Genomic DNA, 15,021 nt, shown 5'->3' with positions numbered 1-15,021 from the left:
AAGATAACTTGGGTAATTTTGGAAACCAGCATTTAGGTTAATCTGATTTTAGCCAGCTCTCTCTCCCCTTGTGAGAGATAAGAGAGGGCCACATGCAGCCCAGTTGCTTTGCCTTTCAACTGTCGTGTAAATAAATGTATACTGTAAATTAATTAGCTGGTTTTCAATGGCAACCTTTCTCTAGAGTAACATACTTCAATAAATCCTTTTTTAAGGCAAGTTATTCTGCATTTTCCCCTAAAATATTTCCTTTTTTACGTATTTGGGTCAATACAAGGCTGCCACATACGTAAAACAATACAGAAAATATGTATCTATAAAGTATGAAAAATTCCTGTTCAAGCATTAAAACAAAAAGAGAATACTATAGATGTTAACGACAGATCTACCTAAAACTAACATAATTACTTACCTTTTATTTTGTTCTGTTTTTTGGAGGTGCACACTTTCTGCAATTGAGCTTGCTGTTTGAATTTTGCCCATGCCATAACAGATTCAACTATACCACATTTTGAGGCTGCTGTCATAAACTTTTCAGACAAACTACATTTTGAACCAAAACTCTTCGCCTGTAGAGTCATATTTTCTTTGGTCTGAGAATCGAATGTGGGATTCACAATCAAGCAGTTCACAAACAACCACATATGATTTTTAATCTGAAAGAATGTTTTGTATTAAAAAAACTAAATAATGTTGGACAAATAAATAAACATCCTGAGAGCCAGGAAAAATTACTAGCTACAGAAAACCCACCATTTCAAAATGAAACATACTAAACTGAATATATTATACTTATAAAATTAAAAGAACATCTTTATTTTGAAAATTGTAAGGAGTCAGTTTTCATATACTGTATATACTAAGTATATTGTGTTTGCTCAAAATTAAAATGAAATGCATTTTTAAATTAACCCAATAAACACAAAGCAAAAAACTCATAAACTCTACTAAATCATGTTAACAATTACAAAGGATTTAAAGGCCACTCTTTTTTTAGTTTTATTTCATACAGCCTAAAAATTTATTGTATTTCCTGGTGTCAAAGATATTAGTTTTTTCTTTTAGTCTCAGAAATTTACTTCAAGGCCTAGATGTTAATTTTCCAAGGGGAAAATTATCTTTGCCAGAAATAAATCGGAACTACTGTGAATTATCTCTGAATAAAGCACATAAAATTCATAACCAAACTGGATGGCAATTACAATAAACGAGCGGACCAAAATTTTGTAACTTATGTGTTGTATTGGTATTATTTTACCAATATTTTTGCTCCTCTCAAAAGACCCTATCTTCAAGAGAATGTTACTGGCTGACAAAAGTAAAAGTGCAGTTTGCTAAATGACCTTACTGTTAATGCTACACTAATAAAGTAATGTTACTTTTTGACAGCTTCTTCAGAAATTTATATTGGAAATAGTTTTATACTTATAAATTTGAATATTTTCAGGTTTTAAAGACTAAAATGGTTTACTAATGTGTAGTAATACCACCTTTATTGGATGGACTTCAATATTTATTCTTTTACATTTTGTTGTATTGGAGATTCAGCATTCTTACAAAGTGTAACTGCAATAAAATGTTTTTCCATATTACTTTATTTCCTTATACAGTGTTTATTTATCTTTCATCTTAGATTAAAAAATTGCAGCAAGAACCTATATCCAATAATATCAAAACCTTAAATACTGCGCCAGTGTAGACCCATCCACTAACAGTACTGAGACACTTTTGTAAAAGAAAAATTTTGGATGCATCACAGCTAGATTTTTTCTGTTGCATCACTGCTAGAAAGTTTATATCATATGTTGCTTTGTAATACATTCAAGTTTTTAAGTTCATTGGTGTGCACACTTCAGAAAAGATAACCTGATAACTTAAAATCATTCATTCATTAATTCAGAAAAGATAATTTAGTATCCAAATGAATTAACGTAAAGACATAAAGCAAAATACTTTTAAAATAAGTGAACAAAACTACAATAAATATAATGTATAAGGTGAAGTCATACTACTGTAAGTCAAATACACATGGTGCCCCTACTAAAACAAACCATCAACTCATGTGTATTATCAGTTTATCACCATATTTATTTCTTTATATTCTCAGTTTTATTTTAAAAATTAGGGTGCGTCTTTCCCACAGAAATACAATAATTTATTCTAAATACTGAGAATACCAAATACAGGCAGCCCGTGGTTAACGGCACAATCGCTTAGGGGCGAATCAGTTTTACGGCTGTCATAAAAAATATTCATTAAAAAAAAATAAGGTATTTTAAAGTATTTTTATGGGACAGTTTTCGGTTAACTGAGCCGCTAGCGCCGTTATGTCTAATGAGTACATACATTTGTAGAAATACCGTTCAGACCATAAAGGTTATGCAAATATTAAAAATTTTTATTGAGTTATTACATAGGTATTAGGGTAAACTATATGCCCTTCGCGGTGTTCTATGCCAAAAATATCGTTAAATAAGTGCAAATTTAGCTATGGATGTGTCGATTTATAAATGTACACGCTTTTGTTTAAAATGTGTATGAAAATGTATTAAGTGTATAGGGTATTTTTATTTCTGCACTTTAATATGATACAAAGGCAGCTTTTGAAACTGCTTTTCAGTTATCAAAGAGGATGTTTTTTCGTGTTCGTTCTTGTGAGCCACCGCCTGCCGCTCTTCCGAAAAGTTAAAAAAAGTGCAAATATAGCGATATATGTGTCGATTTTATAAATGTTCATGCTTTCATGTGTATGAAAATATATTTACGTATAGGGTATTTTTATTTTTGTACATATTTATAATACAAACTAAGGCAGCTTTTGTAACTGCCCTCCATGTTATCAGAGGATGTTTTTTCATGTTCGTTCTTCTCCGCTGCTGTTCCGTAAAAAGCATTTACAAAGACTTCACGTGGTTATGTTTTATTAATTTTGCAGCTAATTATAACTCCTTTTGTTAATGAAACTTCAGCTTTTAGTTATAAGTTTTCGTGCTTTTATGCTTAAAATGTGTATGAAAAATGTACTACAAGGTATTTCTTTTATTTTTATACAAAAATATGATACAGTGGCAGTACGCATGTACATTTGAAATCTTTTTAACAGCCCTTCACATAATGAAGACAATATGTTGTTCATTCGCGCCTGAATAATAAAATTTTAATTTATATCATTGAATCACATTTTTATAACAAATTATATTTACAATTGTTGCATAAATTGATTCTAAAAGACAAAACTCATGTATACATTCAATTTTGCAACATTGTAATTTGTTTCTTTTTCAATGGGATAGAAGTTCAAAATATAACTGTGCAACTCGGTCAATTTTTTGCTTTGTTACTAGAGCAAAAAATTGAGGTACGACCATATGAGCTTGAGATGCCGCTGCTACGTTAGTGACAAAAATTAAGATAAGCCCAGAAGAAAAAGTAAATATGCATCTTTTCCATAAATCTTTTAAAAAGTTATACATTACTTCACTGTACCCAATAATATTGTATGTGTTCCCATATTATTGTATTATAAAATACTACGGTAAATCTAAACCACTATTCCGTGGAGCAGCCAATGTTTTGGTTTGAAAATCAGCTGATGGCGAATACATGTTTGTTTCGCCATATTTAAAGCAATTGAGCAAATTTTCTTGCTTCTAGTTAGCATTAACGAATATCTAGATACTTCATTTATATGAGACAAGGTTATTTTTCCTTATACGACGTGTTTTTAGGTGGAAACATGACTTGAATATGTCTCGTTGTGATTGTGAACTAATTTCTTTTCGTTAAAAGATTACATTGGCGGCATGTTTGCATGATTGGCGGCATGTTTGCATGTTTATTGAGTAAAAAAATTGTGATTCCATTCGCAATTTTCCTTTATATCATCGTAATATGAACTTTATGTTATCTATCTTATTATACTGGCGTGAAACCAACAGTAAAATGTGTTCTTTGAAGCACAGTAGTTTTGATCAAAATTATTTTATCTGAATTTTATCTACACTTGTGTTTCATAGCGTACGTTTACTGGAGTTTTATCCTTGTTGTCAGTGTACGATAATGGTCATTAGCAGCTTGAACAGTTTTCTCAGCTTCGGCTTAAACTAGCTTAAAATTTAACAGTATATTTCCCAATTGATCTTTGATCTATAGCGAATAAAGTTACTACATTAAGATATCTCAGTCCTATTCTACATAACGGCATTTTTAACAACTACAGTAATATTGTACTATAGTACGATGATTGAAATCCAAGCCAAACTGTTATTGTGCAATTCAGTTGTACTTAGAAAAAAAATATTAAGTTCTCGTTCGGTTGTTCATGGCTGTACACATTTACACAACGAGTCTAACGTTTAAACCAAACTTTCATCTTTCTCTTTTCCTGCTTTTGAACTTTTGTAACTAGAAGATGGGATAAAGTTAGGCAATTGTAATTTGGTCTCTCATAAAATCGGATTATCGTACGACAAATTATCGTAACTTGAACACTACAGCTACCTGTACACTGTATAAAGCCTTATATCTTTACATACTCTAAACACCCCAAGAACTAAAGCTAGGCTTTTTGCATTTTACAGTATTAATACTACTATAATGTACTGTACAGTACTACTGTACAGTAAATTCTATAGTACTATACTGCATATAACTTTACTTATTGCTCAATTGCGGGATTACGGGGCCGTTTGACTGGTCTAGTATTCCGAAAGAAGGTGTGCGGCGGCCGTAGACTTTAAAATAACTCAAGATCAGCAGCCAGGAACGGAACCCCTGCCGCTATCCGAGGGCCGCCTGTATAAATGTATGTAAAAAATTTCTGCTAAAAATATTTTTCTTGTAGACACTTCCTGAGCACATAAAAACATGCAAGTATGAGGAGGATAAGGATGGAAGGTGGGAATGAATGAGGTTATTCATAAAAAAGCTGGCTTTTTATGTACAGTTTTATAGTCCCTTACCCATTCTCAGAACAGAAAAGGTCTAAAAGCTAAACACTTTTATTGTGAAGGGTAGTGTCTCAGTCATAAGATCAATGAAATAGAATGCTACTGAAGTTCCACTTTAGAAAATTCACGGGTTTACATCTTTGGTAAATAAAACTCACCTGGAAAGGTTTGATCTGCACACCACTCTTATTCTTCTTCTTCAAATTTTCAATAAGATTCTTGACAATGGAGTCAGCTACATAGTCTGCGTGACGACCACCCTGCCATGAATGAAAAGTATATTGCTGTAAAATATTTACATAATCATGCAAAAAATCTTGAATGAAACGTTTTTATCTATATTAATAAAGAGGTTTCAACAGATGTACTACAATAAACAAAGTACTGTATACCAATTACAAAAAATTAACTGCTTCAAATTAATGGAAATTGCTGCACTTACAATAACATTGATCAGGCTTCACATACATTATTAACAAATATGCAAAAAAACACTAATCTGACAACAGTACACAATAAAAGATCTTGCAGATTTCAGAGCAAACTAACAATCTTGAACCTGATATAGGCATTAAATGGTGATAAAGTCCCTACATAATTTCAAGTTGCTGTTGCTTTAAAGTCATCCTTTTGGAACAGCACTAATTCCAAGTTACTGAAACAAAATTTATTCTTGTAAGCATCCTTTCCATGGTGCAAAGAAGCTACAAATTTACCTAGCCAGTAAATTGATGGGCATCAGCCTCTGATGACATTCACATCTCCCAGAAATTGCTGAAGTTCTTAAATATGTAAATTTTCAATCTATGTCCAAAAAAAACACAAAGAAAGTCTCGATTTCCCAACACTGGAATTTCATTCCAAAGGGTCAACAAAGAATGGCAACACTCTTAAAAAATGGAAAAGTTCTTCCAGCACTGTAATTAGGTTACTTGGGTGCTGCACCAAATATGAAGCAGCAATAACTTTTTGCGTGTGAACTAGAAACCTTTCAAATCTTAAATTTTAGTACTTCCATTTAAGCAACGATATCCTGAATTATCACGTTGATGGCTTTTGGTGTGAAGAGTCTGCCCATAAATTCATTAAATTCTCAACATTAAAAAGTTTTCTTAAATTTTCCTAAAGAAATGGCATGGGTACTTAGCAGTCAGACTGGCAAAACAAAACAAAAAATAAAATCTCCATACAGCTTCTACTTCAAAATCACAAAATAATTAGTTTCATCCACTGAAGTGCTGACACAATGACAAAAATTGCATTTACACTACAAAAAATACAAGCGTATTCAAATTATGAGACAATAAAGGATATGTAAAAGCTAAAAAAAATACTACGTATATATATAAAGCACCTTGTTTTTGACAATACTATATATACATGCACAGCCAACACAAAAAAAAACCAACAATGATAACTGTGAGCATTTTTTCTTACCTTTGTTGTGGCAATGCTGTTTACAAAAGACATCTGTTGAAATCCTTTGTCACTTAATGCCACAGCTACCTCCCACCGTTCATTAACAGCCTCATACACTGCTTTAACAGGGTTATCTGCATCGTCAACTTTGTCTTTCAAAAACAAATCTACATAGTCTTTAAAGTTTTTTACTGGTACCCGCTTCCCATTCAAAAATACTTTAACGCCTCTAGTAGAGGCTGCAACATCATATGCTCTTCTTGACAGTAGACTAATGATATCAGCATTCAAGGTTTCCATTTTAAACTTTGCGAGATCTGGTGAAAAAGTAATCTTTGTATAATCTTCACCATACGATGGTTTGATCTTTGGATCGCTGGTCTTAGACATATTACTGCCCCAAGTTTGCTTAAAAGTCTTTTTGTATTCTTCAGATGAAGTCTCAACAACAAACTTATTGCTGAAAATGTTGCAAAGCTTGGCACCATAACCATTTCGACCACCTGTCACTTTTTGCTCCTCATCATTGTAGTTGGATGATGTCAACAAATGTCCAAAAATCATAGTTGGCACATACATCTTTTCATCTTTGTGCATCACAACCGGAATTCCTTTCCCATTATTGTAGATTGATATAAGGTTGTTCTCTCTGGAAGAAAATATTAAACAAGTTATTGTCAAATTTATAAAGAAAATTTTCTTACAAAATATTCATTCTTTACACAACTAAGAGAATGCACTTACTGAAACACAGTTTCAGACATTTTTGCATATAATCTCATATAAAACACAATATATGCTTACATTTATTTGACCCGAGAAATGCGTCAACAGAATTTTACAACAGCCCAGTGTTGTAGCTATCTTCACAAAAATGTTTCTCTTCAGAATTTAATACATAACTTTACCAACACCTTTGTAATTGTTTTGTGCATGTATCAACAAAATATTTTTCCCTCTTTCTCTGTTATAAACCATCAAAGTTAATTTTATAGTGCGACGTGGCATTTTGACCGATGAAAAGGTGGTCAGCAGTACCACGAGTAGTGGGTCTGTCAGTTGTCACACATGGGTGGGGTGTTGGGTAAAACGGGCTTGTTACTGGGCCCAGTAGACGATAGTGTATTTTTACTTACTACATTCCTTGTTATGTAATGATGTATTAGCCTATTTTTGACTAGTAGCCACTACAACTTATCATACTGTATATATGGGAGTGTGTAATGATAATGAAAATACTTTAAATTTTTATATCCTTGAATATAGAATTTTTTCTACTCTAGAAAAATGAATGAGCTTTCTGGTTGTTATAGTACCATTTACTGTTTACAAATACTTTATTTGCTTTGTACTTTTTTTTTATCTTTAGATAAAGTAACTATTATTATTATTTTTATTGCTATTATTGTGAAGTAGGTTAAAATGATATACATATCATATTTAGAGAATATTCTTGCATTATTGCTTACAGTCAATAACAAAATCCTATCATATTTGAAGGAACAAAATGAGTAAAAATAATACAATCTCCTAGTCTTTTGCAAATACATATAATAGTTAAAACAAAGAAAATACTTAGATATTTAATTTACCATATATACTCGCATAACACGCGATCTCGCATATCATGCGACCCCCAAAATTTTCACCCTTAAAAAATGATTTTATCTTGTATCTCACTGAGAGTTAAATTTATGAGACCAAATAACTATGGGGTAATCTCTTTTCCTCCTCTTTATCTATTCCATTTTTATATTTAGGCTAACCCCTTTTTCTCCAGCTCTTAATCTATACCATCTTCTAGATAAGTTTAAAAAAGTAAAAGAGAATGCCAAAAGTATCGGTTGTAATGATATACTTGTTTGGAAAACACATACAGCCAGAAACAGCTGATTTGCTATGAACAACCAATCCGATAACAACAGCCTTTTTGCTTGCATTTCAACCATCATACGATAGTAAAAAAATTACCATTGTTATGTTACAGATGATGCTAAGGAGAGTAGGACTGATATATTTTTACATTACAAGTAGTAGTCGACTTACTACTGCAATTGGTTATGACCAACCAGTCAAAAATGGATTAGGACGGAAGTCGGCCTGTGTTAATTTTCCGTAAGAATATTATACTTGCCTAGCCTACACTACACAGCATACTTTATACATATATGGTATAGTAATTTTCAATTACAGCTAATTCTCTAGGTTCAATGCACATTGGCTTATGATAATTCAGTACAGAGAAATTGAATAACATTTAACAAGTTAGCCACGCATATACGATGATGATATCGTGGTACATATATCGCATATCTACAAATACAGTAGCCTAGCCTTCAGTATACTGTATACTACATATACAATATAATTTAGTAATTTATTAATATAAGCCAATTTTGGAGGTTCAATGCATTCTGACTATGACATATCAGAAGAAAAAAAATGCACGAAACGGAAATCAGATTCGGACCGACATCGGCATACCTAATTGAGCGATGTCAGGCTGCTGACGGCTAGTATATTTACAAAATAAAAACACAATGAATATGCATCTTTTCTGTGATTCTTTTAAAAATTTATACAATACAGTATCCAATAATATTGTATGTATTCTCATATTATATCATAAAATACTAACAAAGCGGTCAGTGTTTTGGATTAAAAATCAGCTGATGTCTAATACGAGTTCACTTCTCCGTATTCAACTAAATTCAGAGCGAATTGCCTTTCTTCTAGTTAGCGTAAAATATCTAGATACTTTACTTATATAAGGCAAGGTAATTTGTCATTTTACTAAGTGTTTTTAAGTCGAAATATGAATTAAATACGTCTCGTGAACTAAAGTTTTTTATTTCGTTAACAGATTGCGTTGTGGGCATGTTTATTGTGTAAAAATATTACATGATTCCGTTCGCTATTTTCACTTCATTTCATCACAGTACGAACCTTTACCGTTACGTTAATTATCTTTTATTGACGTGAAAACAACAGTTTTGATTAAAATTATTTTCACTCAATTTTATCTATGGTTGTGTTTGATGGCATAAGTTTACTAGAGTTATATCTTTGTTGTTAATGCATGATAATAGTACTATATGGATGAAACTCGCAAACTTTGGTATACGTAGTACCTTCAAACTCGACCGTAAACAAAATGAGAGAAATGTGTTTTAATCAAAGCTATTGGGCATGAAAAGAACATATTTTACTGTTTTCACTCCAATAAAAGATAAATATGTAAAGCTCATAGTATTCTGATGAGATGAGATAAAGTGAAAATATCAAACGGAATCTGTTGATTTCTGTTTACGCAGTAAACATGCCTTCAGCGCCATCTACCAACGAAAAATGAACTAAATTTAGTTCACCAACGATACGTTTTTAAGTGACATTTCCACTTAAAAACACTTTGTATAACGTAAAATAACCTTATCTCATATCAATATAGTATCTTGAGATTCATTTGCGCTAACTAGAAGCAAGAAAGTCGCTCTGATTTGAGTTCAACGCAGCAAAACAAACTTACTCACAATCGCCCTCCACTGATTTCCAAACCAAAACATGATTGCTGTTTTTATTTTATAATATAACCAAATAGGTCCAAAATTAGGGCTTCAAGTCGCATGATACGCGAGTATATACGGAGAGAGAGAGAGAGAGAGCGCTTTAGACATACCCAATACAAAATACACTCACTCTCGAGGTAACTCAGGCTGCTTGTTATGTGTATTACCAAATACTCAAAAGAAAAACAGAAACATTCAGGAGTCAACATTGTCGTGTGTGTGTACGTATACTTTATTTTTCATTGTGCATGTTTCTATTAATATAAACAAGTTTTGACTGAAAAGAATTACATTTCACTATTTTCTCTGCAAAAACATTAAATTTGGTCTATGGGGAATTTTTATATTATGTATACATGTACAAGTAAAATAAAGTTCTAAATATTTAAACTTCTACCAGACAAATATTTTAATCATGAAAAAATAATGTAAATTAAGTAATGCCTTCAGGGAAGGCATTACTTAATTTACATTAAGTAAATTAGGTATGCTTTATAGCATACCTAACCAAGGCATATTATTGCCATGTTGCCAGAAAATTCTTCCAGTCTTGTACAGTACAAAATGACAAATTTTTAACCAATTTGTATTTTTCATAACTTACAAACCTGAGGTCTTAACATTAGGATAAATACTCAGCGCCAGCTGGAAACCGGTAAAGTTTAAAATAATTGTGTACGTAAATGACTATTGGCATCTGTGCTTGGTCACGAGACATGTGGAGCCACCCACTTACCCCTTTAACTCGTGACCCCGTTAGTTATCTTCCAACCCAGGTTAGTTGATAGAGGGGTGGTTAGAGGTGGGCCTTTGTATGGTAAGACCTCAGGTTTGTAAATTATACAAAATACAAATTGGTTAAAAATTTGTCATTTGTTCATATACGAAACAAACCACAGACTTACTTTTGGTGGGAGGTAAGTACTATTAACCAACTGGGAATTTGCCACCTTTGATCAGTTTTCTGAATACCAACATTCTACGAAACAACTGACCAGTACTTCCGAATCTAAGATATATATGAATATCATAGTCAGACTTCTGGGTTCTACACAATGTCATAGTTCATTGCGTCCGAGGAAGATAAGATGATCTGTTCTAACAAACCAATTCATCCACTCATGTAGGTTTGTTATCATTCCTCTCCCCCTAGCTAAAGAGAGGAATGTTCTGCTACTGATAGGTATCTTACTGATACTAACCCTAACAGTATTGCTATTTCACTCACCTGTATCTTGTCTGTTCCACCTTATGATGGTACTCTCTTCTTACTGCCCGAAGTAAAGGAGACAAATTTGAAGAGGAAAGAGGCCAGTTATCTCCTCCAATTCACATTCATACCATCATCTTAGACATGATACCAACTGACCTGCCAGGGGTGCTGGATGAGTTACAGAATTTGTTGAGCAGCCATCAAAGGACCCAAGGAAATTTTGTCCAAGGACATCTGGGCAACCTTCTTCATATACAGGAAATTGAAAGTGGTTTGTTATAACAATGACCCAACTCTCAAATTTCAAAGAACAGACAGACACCTTCTTGACATTGCTCAATTTGAGCTTCGATAGTCACAAACTAACCGCCACGATCATTTTAAGATATGTTCTTAATTGCCAGAAGGCACGTATTCCTCTGATGACCTTCTCTTCTGTATGACCCCATTGGTACAACTTGACAAGTAGGAGGCTTGACCGATCGCCTCTATATGAGGAGCACCCTGGGACCGACGTATTCAGCTGAAGAGGGACTAGAGGTACGTGTCGAACTTGTGAACCATGAGTGATTACACATCATTTAGTGACATCAACAGTGAAAGTTTTATCCAACCATCCCAAAATATTCCATTACCTGAATTAAGTGACATATCAAGTGATAGTGACACGGCTCTTGATCATTTCAGTTCCCCTATGGATTTAACCAACGCATTTGACGCCGAAGTGGATATAAAGCTCATTGGATTAACAGCAACCCAACCCACTAAAGGAGGATTCCATTTCCATAATAACAAAGGTAAGTGAAGTGATGAGGTTCTAAATAATAAGTTTTTAGTGAAGTGAAGTCAACATCTACTGCCTCATCATCTATATTTTATCCAATTTCTCTCCTCATCGCCTCACTAACTGTCTCTCTTCTCTTTCCAGCTATCATCCCTGACTTTGATCTACAAGACTACTGTGCATTTCACGTAACTCCTTGGTGCTGGCAAGGAACCCTCCCCTGTAAAGTGTGTCCGTGTGGATATTGCCAACACAGTGGCTGTAATAGTGATGTCCTCTGCCCTGACTGTCCCAAAGACCAAGCAAGGCTATCCAATATGGCCCCAGAAATATGTCCTCCATGTGAGGGGCCAACAACAGACTCTGATAGAGAAACTCTCCGACTTTCCAGCGACACTGAAGACGAAGCACGAATTCCTCCAGCAATGAACCCCGGAAATCAAATTGAAGAAGATAACAACATTGAACAACACCTACATAATAGAGCTGAAGAACGTGAGCAGCAACTCGACGAGGAACTCATTGAACATCTTACTCCAAACGCTCATCCACCAAAACCAAATCCAGCTAAGGTCAGGATGGATCATATGGTTTCAAGAAAATCAAGAAAAGATAGAAGCTTTCAACCTGGAAGGAAAGCCGGTAGACCAAGCTCGACAAGCCCTGACACTACTCCTGACAGGGTCACAAAGGGAAAGAGAAAACTTCACTTCATCAACGACAACGAACCCCAATCCTCAACATATGGAAACACTCATTCAACTTCCGATAACCCTAACAGAGACACCTCCCCCGACTCCAGCACCATCATCGCCAGTCCAACCAAGAAAAAGAAAATCAGCGGAAGATCTAGAAGAAATTCTTCAAGCGATTCAAGAGATAGATTGGGACATCCCAATGGAACATCTCCTGGAAGAAAGAGCAGTTCAATCAGAAAATCTTCCAACATTACTGAAAGGGCTCCCGCAGGACAGGAAGAAGTGGACAGTAGGGGATTGGAAGAGAATAAGGAAAATCAACCAATGGAAGAAGATGAAGGCCAATACTACACATTCATCACAAGACAACGACCAGAACCAACAGGAACAACAAGACAAAGCTTCACTGTTACAGATCACGGTGACCACTGGCACATCACCTTTAAATGCACCAGCAATAACAAAGCCAGGTCCAGGAATAACATTACAAAATTCCTTGGACTTAACATTGGAGCCAGAGCCGAAGCAGACGCAACTACAAGTAGCATCAAAGATATTAGAAGATGGATACTTTACCTTATCAGATACGGAATCGAACGGATTAAATATTTTGGTTCTGGCCATACCCTCTACAGAAAACTGATTGACTACTTCAAAAATAAAGAAGATAAAGTAGAAGGACCATGCCCATATATGACTGATAAAAGAGAATGTAGAAAAGACATCGTTACAGAAGAAAGAAGAGATGAATTTGAATACCTCCAAGACCTAGTTCAACGGAAAAATCCTCGCACAGTACATGACTTAACATCAAAACTTACCAGACAAGAATTCAAAGAGCTGTATATGCTGTTCAAAGGCAACCACAAAGATAAATTGAAAAATATCATCCAATTCCATAACAAAGAAAAAAATGAACAAGAAAGGTCTAGATCAATTTTAGAAAACCTAAAAACAGTATCACAACGTCCACCACTAGAAACAAATGTGAAATGGTTAGAAAATATGTTACAATCAAATAACATCAACATTCCCCACTTCACTGCTTGGGTCCAAATCATCGCAGAAAGTAAACTTCAAAAAATAAATACTTTAGTACTACAAGGACCAACAGGTACAGGTAAATCATTGACTCTTAACAGTATCATTGGCAGGTTCAACACTGGTATTGTCACAAGGAATGGGGATGCAAATCAATTCCATCTACAAAATCTTTTAGGAAAATCATTTGCATTATTTGAAGAACCAAGAATCTCACCTATAACAGCAGATGATTATAAGTTATTATTTGAAGGAGCTGACTTTGAAATTAATGTTAAACATCAAGAACCAGAAATATTGAGGAGGATCCCAGTCTTCGTTTCTACAAATAAACACTTAGATTACTGGGTACCCCCCGCAAAAGGGGCAGCACTCTACACAAGGACCAAAACATTCAACCTAACTAAACCTATAAAAGGGTTGGCTGACAAGGATCAGTCACAGTTTGGGCTTGCCCCTCCTACTGGAAGGATCACAACAGACGACTTCCTGGGACTATACAACAAATATAAAAAAGATATCATAGAAGAAATAACAACCATCACCAGCCATGCCGAATGAAGCTACACCTAGAAAAAGAGCAAGAGAAGAAGGTGAAGATGAAGGCCATAATGAAGGGGATGGATACAACAACCCATTTAAATGCATCACCTACAAAAATGAAACATAGGTTAATGATACGTCAAAGAAGGTATTGGCAATTTGATACTTCACAAAAAGATGATACATCATTAAGTGGGAGAGAAATGTACTACTTACCTATTAATTTCATCAACAACTACGTCTACTGCATGAGGGGTACGGACGATACAGCACGAGAAACAATGAGATTCTCCATGCATAAAGCTACAATGGAAACCTTCGGTTTTAAAGTTATTGAAGCTGGTATAACTATGCATTCTATGGTATCGATAATGAGGGATTTGCAAGAAGGTGCTGGAACAAACATCGAGACCGTCGCCTTCAATGATGCACCATATCTTGAACTCTACAAAGACACTACAGGAATCATATCATTGGTCAAAACAAGGACAACTCCAGCTCCATCAACACTGCAGAATTGGTTGTTCAATCCAGAAAAAGTTGCTATTTTGGATGGTGAATCTAAAGATTTTGAATATCCCTTAAATTCATTTGGTTTTATGGAACAAATGAGAGTAGGTGATAGGAAAACATATACATGTAAGGGTGCTGATGTTTGGTTTAGGGGACCTATTACTAATAATAAATTTGCTTACATACCTACATATGGTGGCAATAATGCTTACAGTAAACCTGAACAGGGGAGATGATATTTAATCCAGCTCACCCTCATGCTTTTCATCCTGTATTTGCAAGAATGGTACCAATT

At 34.3% G+C, this 15,021-nt stretch overlaps 1 protein-coding gene across 4 annotated transcripts in view; it reads right to left on the bottom strand.

The window, feature by feature from the left end:
- Positions 1–15,021, bottom strand: part of LOC135207288 (DNA topoisomerase 2-alpha-like) — a 190,279-nt gene that overhangs the window by 140,349 nt on the left and 34,909 nt on the right. For all 4 annotated transcript variants that reach the window (XR_010312949.1, XM_064238969.1, XM_064238960.1 and 1 more), the window contains exons 4-6: positions 6,387–7,017; positions 5,108–5,209; positions 413–656 (exon numbers count right to left, since the gene is read on the bottom strand). Coding sequence is in view for 3 of the 4 variants with exons in the window: in XM_064238969.1 (XP_064095039.1) it covers positions 413–656; positions 5,108–5,209; positions 6,387–7,017 (977 nt within the window). In the remaining variant the exon portion in view is untranslated. The remainder of the gene's footprint in view (positions 1–412; positions 657–5,107; positions 5,210–6,386; positions 7,018–15,021) is intronic.

The sequence above is a fragment of the Macrobrachium nipponense genome, chromosome 11 (assembly GCF_015104395.2).
Source record: "Macrobrachium nipponense isolate FS-2020 chromosome 11, ASM1510439v2, whole genome shotgun sequence".
In the NCBI taxonomy this organism is placed as follows: Eukaryota; Metazoa; Arthropoda; class Malacostraca; order Decapoda; family Palaemonidae; genus Macrobrachium; species Macrobrachium nipponense.
This window is presented reverse-complemented; position numbering and strand designations above follow the sequence as displayed.